General features: G+C 39.7%; 1 protein-coding gene across 1 annotated transcript in view; it reads left to right on the top strand.

The window, feature by feature from the left end:
* TCERG1L (transcription elongation regulator 1 like) overlaps nt 1-17,027 on the top strand; it is a 320,959-nt gene that overhangs the window by 201,587 nt on the left and 102,345 nt on the right. Inside the window, exons 6-7 of the mRNA XM_075348474.1 lie at nt 12,172-12,263; nt 12,564-12,652. Of these exons, the coding sequence (XP_075204589.1) occupies nt 12,172-12,263; nt 12,564-12,652 (181 nt within the window). The remainder of the gene's footprint in view (nt 1-12,171; nt 12,264-12,563; nt 12,653-17,027) is intronic.

The raw sequence follows: 17,027 nt of genomic DNA, 5'->3' as shown, positions 1-17,027 counted from the left end.
AGATTTGGTGACTATAAGCTGCGGTTACAAACAGTGATCCCTTATATACAGCATTCCAGAATGCTGTATATAAGAGCCCAGGCTGCGCTGTATAATGTAAAAAAACACTTTTATAATACTCACCTAGGGGGCGGTCTGGTCTGATGGGTATCACTGCTCTCCAGTCCGGCGCTTCCCCTTTCTGGTCTGGTGCCTCCTCTCACTGGTCTGGCGCCTCCTCTCTGCTGTGATCTCTGCCCTTCTTCTACCCTTCTACCCAGCCCAGTGTGGATGACTCGTCTATGTCAGTCACACAGGCCGACATTGTGGTCCTGTGCAGGCACACTTTGTTGAGGGCAGACCAAAGTACTCTAATGCGCAGGCGTTAGGAAAGGTTAAAGACCGCCAGCGCATGCTCACTACAAAACTTTGATCTGCCCTGAATAAGGCAGAGAGAAATGCGCATGCACAGAATCTCAATGCTGGCCAGTGTACATGACATAAGATACGTCATGCACATTGGCCTTAGAAGAAGGAGGGTGATTGCCGCAGAGAGGAGGCATCGGACTGAAGAGCAGCGACACCCATTGTACCAGACCGCTCTCAGGTGAGTATTATAAAAGTGTTTTATACATTCTACAGAGCAGCTTGGGCTCTTATATACAGTATTCTGGAATGCTGTATATAAGAGCTCAGTGGTGATGGCCACAGTTTATAGTCGCCAACTGTGGTAATAGTAACCCACAGGTTATCACAGCTGCTATCGCAGTTGTAACCAATCCAAAACTACAAATGCTCATGGGTATAAATGAAAAGAAAATACAGAATGATCTCTACATCTTTACCATCCCAGAAAGTCATGTCAGTCGCATTTCCTTCTCTTGGTTGTATGGAGTTAAGAGAATGTGTTGAGCGGAAAACTAAACAAGAGAAGTACATCTCTATGTAAGTGCAAAGCCAAGAGCAGCAAATCTAAAAAGAAAGTCCAAAGTTTCTTTGCTGCAATAAATAATAAATCAGCCCGTTGTGCTTTAAGTACTTCAATTGCCAAAGGTGGATTTCTTTAAAACATATGGACATCCATAAGTATTACACTGATGGTGTGCTGGAAATAAATCGCTTATTGAGGCTCGGTGCAGCCAATTCCCAACTATGAAGAAGACGAGCAGTAAGCAAATAGCAAAACTATTCTAGACTGCAGAGATAGCGTGGATCCATCCTGAGGCCATGCAATAATTTTAGGCAATAAAGTAGGGAATGTTCATTTTCAATTCCTATTCACACATTGCAGTCTTGATAAACCTCTTCAGATATTTTTGGATCTTATCTCCATTTACCATTGGTAAATACTCAATGTATACTGTAGATTTAATATGAGCTGATCTAATATCCTAATACAATAAAAAAGGAACAAAAGCTTCATTAGGGTATTGTGATGCAAGTCACTACTTACGGCAAGAGTAGTGAGGAAAGCCGGAGTCTGGTAACAGGAGGACACTTATAGACACAGGGAGAACATCAGGTCACAATCCAGGGGTCAGAATTCAAGGAAGGCATGTAATGGATTCAGGGAGAAAACTGAGACGTGGTCAGGTAACAGTCTGAGGTCAAAAGACAGAAGGTCACGACAGGAACAGGAAGTGGGCAGAGAGGTGTCAAACAACGGTTTAGGGTCAGGAAACAAAGATCAGAGCACAGGCAGGAACACAGGTCAGCTGCACAACAACAGAACCAAAATGTACAACTGGCAAGGTGCTGGGGAGCATGCTCACTAAAGAAGCAGGGAAATTACCCAGAATATGGAACACCTGAGCAATCAGCACCTCCCAGAACCAACATTAAAGTCTGCACTGTCAATTAATCTGCCAGCTCAATAGCCTAGCAAAACAAAGCAAAGCATCTCCTAGTGTGCAAGATGCTCTGCACAGTGGAATTGTGACAGGTATGTTCCCAGTTAAACATTTTTCACTTGTGGATTTTTTTGGCATCAAAATCCACCAGAAAATCTGGATGTTTCATCTGCAGATTTTATCATATGTTGATGAGATTTGTTGAAATATCCTCCATTTTTTTTTCTACTCATACATGGCATATTTTCCATCTGCACACTAGGAGTGAAAATATGCTGTGTGAACAATTAATAAATAATAGCCACATTAAAAAAAAAGAACCAAAACCCATCAATACCCATGATATAGCCAACCACCAAGTCACCCATTTGATTTGATCTATTTTTGGCCTCTAAAAGAAAAAAAACTGGTAAAGTAACCAATAATGATGGTGGAAAGTATAGCTGATACATCCTCTACTCCAAATTTCTAGTTCTTAGAGCTGTAATATTTCATGCTCTGATCATTGTCAGTTTACAGTTCTTGAAAGTGCTACAATAAATTTCTCACACGGTGTACATTATGGCGTTATAGCACATTTATATAAATCGTAAAGAGTTCTTGAAGCCTTTTTTTAAAGCTCAGAACAAGGTTGGAGATAAATTGTGATATATACTGCTAGGCACTAACACTTTTTGTAAAATTTTCTAAGATCTGAGGTATCTTTTCACATATAGAGGCGTTGGTGAATATTTTCAGCCTTTGGGTTGATGGGTTTCCTTGACTGGTGGGTTTACTTGTGAACCTTTTATGGATCTGGTCTGAAACGTTCATTATTTTCTCAATAGAATACCGTAAATCTGAATATTATAGGTTGAATACATACTGTTTTTTTCATAGTTTTTTAGAACAACTGTAGTTATGGTGACAAATTCCGGCAGGCCAGTCCATTACATTGTCGAGGATTTCACCTTGGTTGTGACTGAGCATCACCTAAGAGCAGAGAAATTATTGGATTTGGCAAGATTCAAGAATTTTATTGGGAATTTGAGCTGAAGCTAATTTGTTCTTTGCTAATTGAGTTTTGCTTATTATGAGAGCATGATAAATGTAAGATATGAAAAATAAAATAATAATACTTTCCTCACCACTCCTCCGAGCTGGTATCTGTCTCCTGTATCCACCTCAGTAACTGTTCTTACCACCGCTATGTGCTGAAACCTCCAGTAGCGTCACCCTAGAATGAGGCGTCCAGCTGAAACTAGACCCCAAACATCCAATTGCATGTATAGAGACATCCTGGACCTAGTCATTGCCTAGAGCATGTGTGGTAAAGTTGTGAAGCAAATTCCAACCTCCATGGTGGGCCATTTAAATGGATACACCTAAATAAAAAGGAAATGGTTGGTGATATCAACTTCCTGTTTGTGGGTCATTAGTATATGGGAGGGGGGAAATTTTCAAGATGGGTGGTGATCATGGTGGCCATTTTGAAGTCAGACATTTTGCATCCAACTTTATTTTTCCAATGGGAAGAGGGTCATGTAACACATCAAACATATTGAGAATTTCACAAGAAAAACAATGGTGTGCTTGTTTGTAACATAACTTTATTCGTTCATTAGTTATTTACAATTTTATGACCACTTATAAAATGTGTTCAAAGTTCTGCCCATTGTGTTGGATTGTCAATGCAACCCTCTTCTCCCACTCTTGACATACTTATAGCAAAACCACATAAGAAATGCTAGCACACAAGTTTCCAGTATCCTTTGTTTCAGATGCTGCACATTTTGTATCTTCACAGCAAGACAATTGCCTTTAGATGACTCCAAAGATAAAACTCTAAGGGGGTCAGATCGGGAGACCTTGGTGGCCATTCAACTGGCCTACAATGACCAATCTTCTTTCCAGGACACTGTTAATGTAGGACCTGACACTATAAATGTGGTGGTGCACCACCAGAAGTTTACACACAAAAAATTGGGGAGGGGGGTTGAGCCATTGTTTCCAACACCAGAAACATATTCATTTTTTAATACAGTAGTGTGCTGGCTTATTTTTTGCAGAGAAAGACAATATTTTTTATTTTGGGATAGATATGACTTTTTGATCACTTGTTTTTGTGATATTGAAGCAACCAAAAAAGTAATTTTGGCATTTTTTTTTTTTTTTTTTTAGTTTACAGTGTTTACTAGTCATGTTAGTTAGTTTTTATATTTTGATAGATTCTTCTGAATTCGGCAGTACCACATGTGTATTTGTTTTACTTTTTTTGTCTTTATTTGTAGCCGAGTAAAAGGGGGGTGATTTGAACTTTTATGGTTTTTTTATTTTTTTCCTATTTTTAAATTTTTTTTTAACCTTTCACAGTTTTTTACAGCCCCCTTAGGAGACTTGAAGCGGTAATCATCTTATTGTTTGTGCTATATACAGCTTTGCTGCATATAGTAAAAATCACTGTCTCCTTTGAAGCCCGGCCACAGGTAGGGATTCAAAGGAGCACTGCTATGACAAGCACAGAGATCTTCATAAGATCAAGACAACTCATTGGCGATCCAGTGTCACATCACGGGTGCACCAATGAGGGCTTAAAATAGTGCATGTTACATTCTGCTCTCACAGTTTGACAACGGGGTTTAACAGGTTAACAATCGCGGGTGGAGTTTCCGACTTGTGCCATACATGTTTGATGGATGTCATGTAGAGGTTTATACAATGTGCAGAAAGGTAAGGTTTGACACATCTGTACTAAATGGCATGCTTTACATGATAGGCTAAAGTTTAATGCAAATGTCCTCTGCAATAACGTGCAATATATGTATGCTTCTCACTTTAAAAAATTCTCATGAAGTCATTTTACAGTAATTTTAGAAAAATATTATTATAGCGGTGATTTCTACATGTCCCTATCGATGACGGGCACGTAACATTAAGGGGCGGCATGCTGGTTAATTGAAGTACCGTAAATGGCTTACAGTAAATGGTTCTCCATATTTTCTTTAAAAAACTTTTTCATTATAACTTGATTGAACTATAATTTTCAAAGGAAAATAAGCACGTAGCAAAGGTCACAAAAATCCATTATGTCCAATTACAGGAACAGGAATTTTTCTTTGTGATATTTAGGATCTTAAGAATGATGGAACTCATTCTGCATGTTAACAATAAAATGATTGTAGCCATCAAATTTATGATCCGGGGCCAATTTCCCCCTGTGTACGAGAGAGGTTAAAGTTTGAGTCATTTTGCTTCATAATTTTTGCAGTACAATGATTAGCGGCCTGTAATGTTCCTCCCGGGCTGAGGAATGCAATTAGGTGTTCTGCTTCAAAGCATTTGATTCACTCTGCAGGTTATATTTTCTATAAGGGCAATATTGTTATGAAGAAATGTTATGATATATGAGCAATAACAGGGATATCATAAAATAGATATTACTTTATCTTTTTCACTACATTAGAATTTTTGTATGCACAGTATATATATATATATATATATATATATACACACACACTCATATATATATATACACTGTGTGTGTATATATATATATGTATATATATATATATATATATATATATATATATATATATACACACACTCATATATATATACACTGTGTGTGTATATATATATATGTATATATATATATATATATATATATATATATATATATATATTTAGAAAGCTGAATGTGTGTGTGTATGTGTGTGTGTGTGTGTGTATGTCCGGGATTGGCATCCGCACCGTCGCAGCTACAGCCACAAAATTTTGCACACTCACACGTATGGACCCCGAAAGCGTCATAGGCTATGTCTCCTTCCCCGTCTGTCTCCTTCCCCGTCTTTCTCTTTCTCCCTCTCTATCTCTCTGTTTCTTTCCCCATCTGTCTCTTTCCAGGTCTGTCTCTTTCCCAGGTCTGTCTCTTTCCCCGTCTGTCTCCCCGTCTCTTTGTCTGTGTCTTTCCCTGTCTGCTTGTCTCTGTCTGTCTCTTTCCTTGTCTGTCTCTATTTTTCTGTCTCTTTCCCAGTCTGTCTCTATCAAGGTCTGTGTCTTTCCCCATCTAGCTTTGTCTGTCTCTCTGGCTGTCTCTTCCTTCCCTGTCTGCATGTCTGTCTCTTTCCCCATCTGTCTCTTTCCCCATCTGTCTCTTTTCAGGTCTGTCTCTTTGTGTCTTTCACTGTTTGTCTGTCTGTCTCTCTGTCTGTCTCTATCTGTCTCTCTCTCTCTATCAGTCTCCCCACCAACATCTTATTACCTCACATATAAGCTTTTTATACTATGAATGTCCTTTGTTTCTATAGCAACCAATCACAGTTCCTACTAATAACCTGTAGTTCCAGGCTCCATTTACTTTAATGGAGGCATGTTTTTTGGAGAGTAACTGTAAAGCGCGGGGTTAAATTTTCCTGTCAAAACATAGTCTACGACGTTCCCTGGGTCACATGTGGTGTCTGTGCAAAATTTCATGATTGTAAATGTGACGGTGCGGATACACTTTTCGTTTCACTTTTTCCCCATTATGTAGATAGGGGCAAAATTGATTAGTAAATTGGAACGCGCGGGGTTAAAATTTTGCCTCACAACATAGCCTATGACGTTCTCGGGGTCCAGACGTGTGAGTGTGCAAAATTTTGTGGCTGTAGCTGCGACGGTGCAGATGCCAATCCCGGACATACATACATACATACATACACACATTCAGCTTTATATATATATATATATATATATATATATATATATATATATATATATATATATATATACTAGCTGTACTACTAAGCTTCGCCCGGGTTAATAACCGCTGTTAACAAAATAGAATGTATTAACAAAAATGTATTCTGCACACAAAATCCACATACACTGTGTATATATATATATATATATATATATATATATATATATATATATATATATATATATACAGTGCCTACAAGTAGTATTCAACCCCCTGCAGATTTAGCAGGTTTGATAAGATGCAAATAAGTTAGAGCCTGCAAACTTCAAACAAGAGCAGGATTTATTAACAGATGCATAAATCTTACAAACCAACAAGTTATGTTGCTCAGTTAAATTTTAATAAATTTTCAACATAAAAGTGTGGGTCAATTATTATTCAACCCCTAGGTTTAATATTTTGTGGAATAACCCTTGTTTGCAATTACAGCTAGTAATAGTCGTTTATAAGACCTGATCAGGCCGGCACAGGTCTCTGGAGTTATCTTGGCCCACTCCTCCATGCAGATCTTCTCCAAGTTATCTAGGTTCTTTGGGTGTCTCATGTGGACTTTAATCTTGAGCTCCTTCCACAAGTTTTCAATTGGGTTAAGCTCAGGAGACTGACTAGGCCACTGCAACACCTTGATTTTTTCCCTCTTGAACCAGGCCTTGGTTTACTTGGCTGTGTGCTTTGGGTCATTGTCTTGTTGGAAAATGAAATGACGACCCATCTTAAGATCCTTGATGGAGGAGCGGAGGTTCTTGGCCAAAATCTCCAGGTAGGCCGTGCTATCCATCTTCCCATGGATGCGGACCAGATGGCCAGGCCCCTTGGCTGAGAAACAGCCCCACAGCATGATGCTGCCACCACCATGCTTGACTGTAGGGATGGTATTCTTGGGCTCGTATGCAGTGCCATCCAGTCTCCAAACGTCACGTGTGTGGTTGGCACCAAAGATCTCGATCTTGGTCTCATCAGACCAGAGAACCTTGAACCAGTCTGTCTGAGTCCTCCAAGTGATCATGAGCAAACTGTAGACGAGCCTTGACATGACGCTTTGAAAGTAAAGGTACCTTACGGGCTCGTCTGGAACGGAGACCATTGCGGTGGAGTACATTACTTATGGTATTGACTGAAACCAATGTCCCCACTGCCATGAGATCTTCCCGGAGCTCCTTCCTTGTTGTCCTTGGGTTAGCCTTGACTCTTCGGACAAGCCTGGCCTCGGCACGGGTGGAAACTTTCAAAGGCTGTCCAGGCCGTGGAAGGCTAACAGTAGTTCCATAAGCCTTCCACTTCGGGATGATGCTCCCAACAGTGGAGACAGGTAGGCCCAACTCCTTGGAAAGGGTTTTGTACCCCTTGCCAGCCTTGTGACCCTCCACGATCTTGTCTCTGATGGCCTTGGAATGCTCCTTTGTCTTTCCCATGTTGACCAAGTATGAGTGCTGTTCACAAGTTTGGGGAGGGTCTTAATTAGTCAGAAAAGGCTGGAAAAAGAGATAATTAATCCAAACATGTGAAGCTCATTGTTCTTTGTGCCTGAAATACTTCTTAATACTTTAGGGGAACCAAACAGAATTCTGGTGGTTTGAGGGGTTGAATAATAAATGACCCTCAGAATAAACTTTTCACAATTTAAAAAAAAAAAAGAAATAACATTCTTTTTTGCTGCAGTGCATTTCACACTTCCAGGCTGATCTACAGTCCAAATGTCACAATGCCAAGTTAATTCCGAATGTGTAAACCTGCTAAATCTGCAGGGGGTTGGATACTACTTGTAGGCACTGTATATATATATGTATATATATGTATATATATATATATATATTATGATACAGTTGAAGCCAGAAGCTTCCATCCACTATCTAAAAAGACACTTCTGCAGGTTTTTCCCTGCCTCTCTATAAAGACACAGCTGTATGTTTTTCTCACTATCTGACATTTAGTCAGAATAAACCTTTCCCATTTTAGGTCAATTAGGAACCAAAATATATTTGCCAAATGTCAGAATAGAGAGAATGGTTTAAGACATTTTAATTACTTTCTGCTAAGCTGGCCCTAAGACTGGGGCCCCTATGCTCACTCTCACCTCCGAGGTACCCTTGAAGCTAGAGAGGGCCGGATCCTCGACCTGGCCCTGTCTCCTATCCGAGCCCTGATCTTACTCCCCCCAATTCTGGGAACGGGCCAGTAACCCAGTACAAAAACTACACATAAAAGACAACAGCGGAGTATAAGATGGACCCCATTTTTTATTGTTTACCTTTTTTTATCTCTAAATTTGGGGTGCGTCTTATAATCCAGTGCGTCTTATAAAAATAAAAATATGGTATCTCTTTTGAGGTTGATGTCAGCTGTGATTTGGCAGCTGACATTAGCCTAATGGGTATGCATCTTTCAAACACTCCCATTACTCACCCGGTAAGTATAGAGTTAAAAAACACAAATAGAAAAATAGTTCATTTGAATAAACACTCCCTAACACTCTCTCATTTACCAATTAATTGAATAAAGCAATCCTCGAAGTTCTGACCTAATTCAGCTTCTGAATAAACTCTCCTCCACACTCCCCATTCATGAATTTTTTAATTAAAAAGAAATCCTGGAATTTCCTACATAATACAAAGGAGTAATGTCCTATGATGCCCATCGATTTCTATGGTGCTTTGTTCTGAGAATATTTTCAGAACGAGGCTCCATAGGTCACTGCCGGTCAGCGGCAGCCCAGAATTTCTCACCCTCATATTCCTGGACCTTAAGGAACAAGGTGAATCTCTGACGGAAGGTCTGGGGATATAATTTTCTTCTTATTTTTAAAGTTGAATCCCTTCACAGTGCACATACAAAAATAGCAGTCATCACTATGATTTTGCAGTTCCCTCCTTTCATAGGCACACCAAAACAAAAGCTTTATTTTTTCCCTTTAAACCACTGTCATAGTTCTTCTACACAAAACAAGACTTGTCCTGGTCACCTAGTTTTAAAGCAAAATACGCATAATACGTGTGATGACTGCCACAAATTGGCACTAGACACTACTAGTATGCAGTAAATGGAGAGGTAGTCAGACAGGCCAGGATCATAAACCAGGAGGATGAGACAGTACACAAGGGGTAGACAAAGACGATATCAAGATACAAGCCAAAGGTCAGGGCTCCAGGAGAGTACATACAAGATACAGGGAGCAGGCAGGGATGTGGTCAGGAGATAGTCCGAGGTCAGAAGCCAGGAAGTCACAACAGAAACAGGGGAGGACAGGCAGAGACTGGTACACAGAAGTCTGGAGTTGAGAGACCAAGATCTGAACAATGAGCACCATGGGAGCCAACAGCACAACTGTAAACAGGAAGTACAACTGTCAGCATCCTGAGCTAACACGGTCCCTAAAAAAGCAGAACAATCACTAGGAACAAGAAGCATCTGCAAGAGCACCTCCCAAGACAGCGTGCAACCCAGTGCTGTGAAACAACCAGCAGAGCATTCATCCTACAAAACGCTTTGCACCATAGGCAACATATACTGGCTCTGCAGGAGAGCATGGCAGAAAAATACAGAATGTTTTGCACAACGGAATCGTGACAATACACGTTTCTTACGAATCAATCTAATGACACCAAAATCATCCACCAAAGTTCACACAAAGGGGTCAAAGTATAGTGTAAAAAAATGCCTATGGAGTCGATATTTGTACGTGATGGAATTTTTTCAATATTTTTACTGAGTTCAGAGATCAAAAGTATATAAAAATCACCTCTTACTTTTAAAGGGAACCTGTCAGGTCCAATATGCAGCCAAAACCTTGAGCAGTTCTGGGTGTATATTGCAAATCCCTGCCTAACCGTCCCTGTATTCACTAGCATAGATAAAGAGATCTTTAGAAAAAGTATTTTTAAATATCTTTTATCGTATGCTAATGAGCGAGGGCAGTAGCCCCAAGGGCCATGCTTCCCTTGCTAGTCGCCCCCATTAGCATGTTAATACGTCCATGTGGGTGTGCTAACATGCTAATGAATAAGCAACATCACAGGATGATCTCACTCACCTCTCCGCTGCCATCACCGCTTGATTTCAGCTCAGTGCGCATGACCCCGGAGGTTCAGTTATACGTACTACTTCAGTTTGAAGCCAGGACGTGTACACCCTGCTTCATAGTGCGCATGACCAAAACTACGGGATCATTCGCACTGACCTGAAATCCAGCATCAAGCGGCGATGGCGGAGGAGAGGTGAGTGAGATCATCCTGTGACGCTGCACATTCATTAGGATGCTAGAATGCCCACATGGACGTATTAACATGCTAATGGAAGCGACTAGCAAGGGGAACTAATGCCCAGGGGACTAGTCCCTGCGCTCATTAGCATACGATAAAAGATCTTTAGAAATACTTTTTCTGTAGATTTCTTTATCTATGCTAGTGTATACAGGGATGATTAGGCAGGGATTAGTAATATGCACCCAGAACTGCTCGTGGTTCTGGGTGCATATTGCACCTGACAGGTCCCTTTTAAGACAATTTTTGCCTTTGCAGACCAGTATTATTTTTGGTGGAACTAAGACATAATAAAACATTCTTAGAGATAACTTTTTAATTGGAATTCAATTACAGCACTCACTGACTAAATGTGTATAAATCTCTTATTTGAAGCACATAAGTCAGATATCAAATACATGTGCTGTTCGCTTGTATTCCTGGTGTTATTTATATGCCAGAATTAAAGAAAGATTAATACACCTTCAAATGGTGAGTGCAGCAATGGAATTCTCTATAAAAGCTAAGAATTTCAAAAGATTTGCTCGTCATCTCTACAAAAGATGTATTAGGCTCACTTTATTTGTCAACAAAGATCAATCCTGCCAAAAATAGGATAAACAAATGGTTTAATTGGTATATTGTTTGAGGTAAGCCTTAGGCGGGCTTTGCATGCTGCGACATCGGTAACAATGTGTTACCGACGCTGTAGCGATAGTCTCCGCCTCCGTCACAGGTGCGATATCTTGTGATTGCTGCCGTAGCGAACATTATCGCTACGGCAGCTTCACATGCACTCACCTGCCCTGCGACGTCGCTCTGGCCGACGAACCGCCTCCTTCCTAAGGGGGCGGGTTGTGCGGCGTCACAACAACTTCACACGGCAGGCGGCCAATAGAAGCAGAGGGGCAGAGATGAGTGGGACGTAAACATCCCACCCACCTCCTTCCTTCCTTCCGCAGAGCCAGCGTGAGACGCGGTGATGCAGGTAGGAGATGTTCCTTGCTCCTGGAGCTTCTCACACAGCGATGTGTGCTGCCGCAGGAACGAGGAACAACTTCGTACCGTCGCTGCTGCCAAATAATGGAAATGTCGGACCCTACACCGATGATACGATAAGGACGCTTTTGCGCTTGTTAATTGTATCAAAAAGGATTTACACACTACGATATCGACTGAGATGCCGGATGTGCGTCACTTTCGATTTGACCCCACCGATATCGCACCTACGATGTCGTAGTGTGCAAAGCCCTCCTTAGATGATTGAGTTAGTTGGGTACCACTACACAACCTGGTAACTTTGTGAAATATTTCCAAGCGTGAAAATGAATCTAAAATTCCTTTTTTCATATTTTGTATACTGAAAAATTATTCCTTTTTTTAACAGATAAAAGTAAAAAAGCAAACAGAGCGCCTTGTTCAACGGCATTCATTTCACATCCAGAGAGGAAAAGTAACACTGCCAAGACTGATGAAAAGGTTTGTCATCTGTAAATTCAAAATAAAAACAAACATAGTTTTGTGTCAAAGGCAAAAATGTATTTTCTTTCTTAAGTAAAATCATTTTTAATAACTCAAATATATCTAAAATATTGTGTAAATGTTTTAAAATAGAAATAATAAAAAACATTTATTTAAATTTCAATATTTCAAATAATTCTTTAAATAAATTAATTAGAAGATGGTAAATCCAATCAATAATAAGTTTTTGAATTTTATAATAGCCTTGATTTTTTGATTTATGCTCTTCATACAATTTTTTCATATATCCGATTCAAGGACAATGTTTTGAAGATATCAAGTGAAGACGACTGTGTGGCTAAAATCAACAAGCCTGTGGCATCAACACCAGTGCCTGGATCACCATGGTAAGCTCTAACGAACAAATGTTTTCCTAAATTTATGATCTTATGGCTGAATTTTTGTCGTTTTCAGATTTGTAATTACAGGGCAAATTTTACATCGTCTGGGATGGGAAAAAATTTAATTTAATTTCTTAACCATGTGATCTTAGCTTTACTTTATTGAGTTCACACAGACACAATAGGAGACACTTCTCAACATTGTTGTGATTTCCTTTAGCCACAATAAAATGCTAACTTGTATAATATACATGTGCATCTCAATAAATTAAGATATCCTCAAATAGTTAATTTATTTCAGTAATTAAGTACAAAAAGGGAAACACATTTATTATATAGAGTCATTACACACAGAGGGATCTATTCCTATATATTATATAGAGTCATTACACACAGAGGGATCTATTCCTATATATTATATAGAGTCATTACACACAGAGGGATCTATTCCTTTATATTACATAGAGTCATTACACAGAGAGGGATCTATTCCTATATATTATATAGAGTCATTACACACAGAGGGATCTATTCCTATATACTATATAGATTCATTACACACAGAGGGATCTATTCCTATATATTATATAGATTCATTACACACAGAAGGATCTATTCCTATATATTATATAGAGTCATTACACATAGAGGGATCTATTTCTATATATTATATCGAGTCATTACACACAGAGGGATCTATTTCTATATATTATATAGAGTTATTACACACAGAAGGATCTATTCCTATATATTATATAGAGTCATTACACACACAGAGATCTATTTCAAGTGTTTATGTCTGTTAATGTTGTTGCTTACAGCCAATGAAAACCCAAAAGTCATTATCTCAGAAAATTAGAATAATTAAAACAAAACACCTGAAAGGGCTTCCTAAGCGTTTAAAATGGTCCCTTAGTCTGGTTCAGTAGGCTACACAATCAAGGGGAAGGCTGCTGACTAGAGAGATGTTCAGAATGCAGTCATCGACACACTCCACAAGGAGGGTAAGCCACAAAAGGTCATTGCTAAAGAAGCTGGCTGTTCACAGAGTGCTGTATCCAAGCATATTAATGGAAAGTTGAGTGGAAGTAAAAAATGTGGTAGAAAAACATGCACAAGCAACCAGGATAACCGCAGCCTTGATAGGATTGTTAAGAAAAGGCCATTCAAAAATTGGGGGCTGGGGATTTACAAGGAGTGGACTGCTGCTGGAGGGAATATGCATGACTGTGTCAACTGGAGGTGAGTTTCTAATTTATCACCTTATGAAGGAGGCAGCAGCCTCAGAAATGCTTTGTGTGAAATAAATAGTTAAAAAAAAAAATATTCTAGCTTCTCTGCTTCCAGCGCCCAATTATACTGCATTTTTTTTTTAATTTCCTGTGTCATACGAGTGACATCCATATGACATCTGCGTTTTCATCCGCGTGACATTCGTCTGACTGGTATGAGTATAAAAATGCATGATACTAAAATGAATGTTTTTTTTAACGTGTTAAAGATGTGCAAAGCCAGAAAAATTATAGATATAGATAGATAGATAGATAGATAGAGATACAGTGTAAAGAAAGAAAATAAGAAAGAACATATAAGAAAGAAAGAAAGAAAGAAGGAAAGAAAGATAGAAAGAAAAAAGAAAGAAAGAAAAGATAGAATAGCTCGATAGAGGGTTAGTTAGCTTGGCCTGCTGCATTGGAGTATTTTTTTAATATAAAAAAATGACATGGAGTCACCCACAATTTTCATATCAAGCACAGGAACAGCAGCAGCTGCAGGCTGCAACCTTCAGCTGTTTGCTGTACCTTGGCTGGATATTAAAAATAGATGGGATTCCATGCTTATTTTTTAAATTATTTGATTTTTTTTTATAATTATAAATTATGTGGGGTGCCCTCCATTTTTCACAATCCAGCCAAGGTACAGCAGACAACTGGGGGTTGATATTATTAGGGTGGGAAGGGCCATGGTTATTTGGCCCTTTACAGCATAACAATAGCAGCCTGCAGCCACCCCACAGGTGGCGCATCCATTAGATGCACCAATTCTGGCACTGTACCCAGCTCTTCCCATTGCCCTGGTGTGGTGGCAAATGGGGTAAAATTTGTGGGGTTGATGTCAGCTGTTAATTGCCAGCTGGCATCAAGCCCTGGTATTAATAATGGGTGGGCGCCTAGCAGACACCCCCATTACTAATCCAATAGTTGAAATTAGAATAAAAACATTTATTTGAACAAAAAACCCCGACTCCAGCCGTCATTCACCAATTTATTTATTTTTTAAAAAAAATACAAAAGGTTCGCCATAATCCATAGCAAGGTCCCACAAAGTTCCCCAAAAGCGAAACTAAAAATACATAAAAAGAGAAAATTATTAAATAAAGACAAGAGACAGCCTGTTTTCCAATTTATTTCCCTGTGAAAGCCCTAATCCTGATCCGCTATAATCTAATTATGGGGGCCCACATCGATCACATACTTGATGGCACATTCAGTGGAGTACCAAACATTCCCTGTTGATTGTGAGAGCAGCCCCTACAGGCACACACACACACACTGCTGTGTGTGGTTCCCTGCTGTGACCTTAGATGACCTCATAAGGTCAGCCCAGGTCCCCACAGGGGCGCCTTCAGCAGTGTGTAAGCAGAAGCGGCAGTAATATCACAATTTTATTGGAGTTCCCAATGAACTCCGATGAACCCGTGAAGTCACTGCCGTGACATCCGAAGTAGAGCAGGTTGCTCGGCAGTGACATAAGGAGGTCATCTGAGTTCATTGGATGCTCCGATGAAACTGTGACATCACTGCTGCAATTGCACACACACTGCTGGATAGCGTGTTATATACTTGGATGAACTATGCAAATTGAATAGTTGTGAGGATAACTATTTAGTAGAACTATCCAATGTCTTTATTGGGTGTGGTTGGGCGTCAGGCGTTTGTTGACAGATAAACCCTTCTACACCACTGGGTATTGATTCCAGTTTTTAAACTCTTTGATGCTTCGGTATTTTTATCACTATCTTATTCATTATAGAGTCAGGGTCCGTTTACACAGGCCAACTGGCAACATAATAAGATCACCGATTGAGCATTTTAAAAAATATTGGTTTACAAAGTTAAAAACCCGTCCCCGGGAGTGTTCTATTTATGGCTGGCTGCATATGGGCAGAGTCCCGAACTACCAAATTAGTGACTTCCATTGGGATTCAAGTCAAGTCCAGGTCACAAACTCAACTTTTATCAAATGTTCAGCTGCACCTGCCAGCCCAAACTTCCACGGATTTGCTCATCTCTAATAATAATAATACTTTATATCTCATATGTATAGCTGTAAAAATGTATAGGCTCCGATTCATCAAAGCAATTTCGGTGGAGTTTTGGACTAAATTGCTTTGAAAAGTCACAAAACTTCTACCCAAAAATGTTGTGACTTTTGGTGTTTTCATAACACCTTTTCTCAGCTCCTTGAAACAGGGGGCGGAACTGAGGCAGGATGGGGGCACGGTAGAGTCTTGATGCCTCAGCTCATCAATTTCATGATGAGCTGTGGCATTCCTTACCCCAGCATTCTTGCTCCAGCCAAAGATTGGAATAAAACTTGTGGCCAGGCATTTGGAAGTGCACACCACTCGTCAGATGTTTCTGATGCATGCACTTCTTAATGAATCAGAAGAATCTAACTCCAACAAGCTCCCTCAACAAGACAGGTGAGAAAATTGCTGGTCTTGATAGATTGGGGCCATAGTGTCTTTCTAGGCAGTAATGATGAGGTATGAGCGAACCTGAGGTTCAAGCTTCGGGTTCAAAAACCGACTTCCAAAAAAAGAAAATTTCAGCTTTGAAGTTCGATTGAGTTATGAGGGCAAACCACTCAAGCGAGCAGTGCTGTGCTTAGGTGTGAGTGAGGCTCAGCTCCGTGTGAGCTGCATACAGTGTTTGAATGGATCACAGTGGGGGTAAAACAGCATGATCTGATGTAGTGTGTACACACAAAACAAAAAAATGTGAAAAACCCTGCCCACCCTCCCCGGAATTGTTCTGCTTATGGCTGGCTGCATGTGGACAAAGCCCAATTACTGACTTCCATTGAGGTTTGGATCAAGTCAGGGTCACAAACCAAACCTTATCTAATGTTCGAATGTGCCTTGCGAACCGAACCTCCAAAGGTTTGCTCATCTCTAGTAATGATCCGAAATTTGGTCAATAACATGGCACATCTCCTCAATTCTTTTGTAGCAGTTGAAATACTTGCAATTGCTGATGGTTTGTTGATCAATTTTCTTTGAAATGAAATTGTCAATAAAAGACTGATCCATAAAGTATGAAGTAGAACTCTATAATTTACAGTTACGTACCGCAGAGCTTTGCAAAATTTATGTTTG

This window comes from Anomaloglossus baeobatrachus, chromosome 5 (assembly GCF_048569485.1).
Source record: "Anomaloglossus baeobatrachus isolate aAnoBae1 chromosome 5, aAnoBae1.hap1, whole genome shotgun sequence".
NCBI classification, from domain to species: domain Eukaryota; kingdom Metazoa; phylum Chordata; class Amphibia; order Anura; family Aromobatidae; genus Anomaloglossus; species Anomaloglossus baeobatrachus.
Note: the sequence above shows the minus strand (reverse complement) of the source record. Positions and strands in the feature narration are given on the sequence as shown.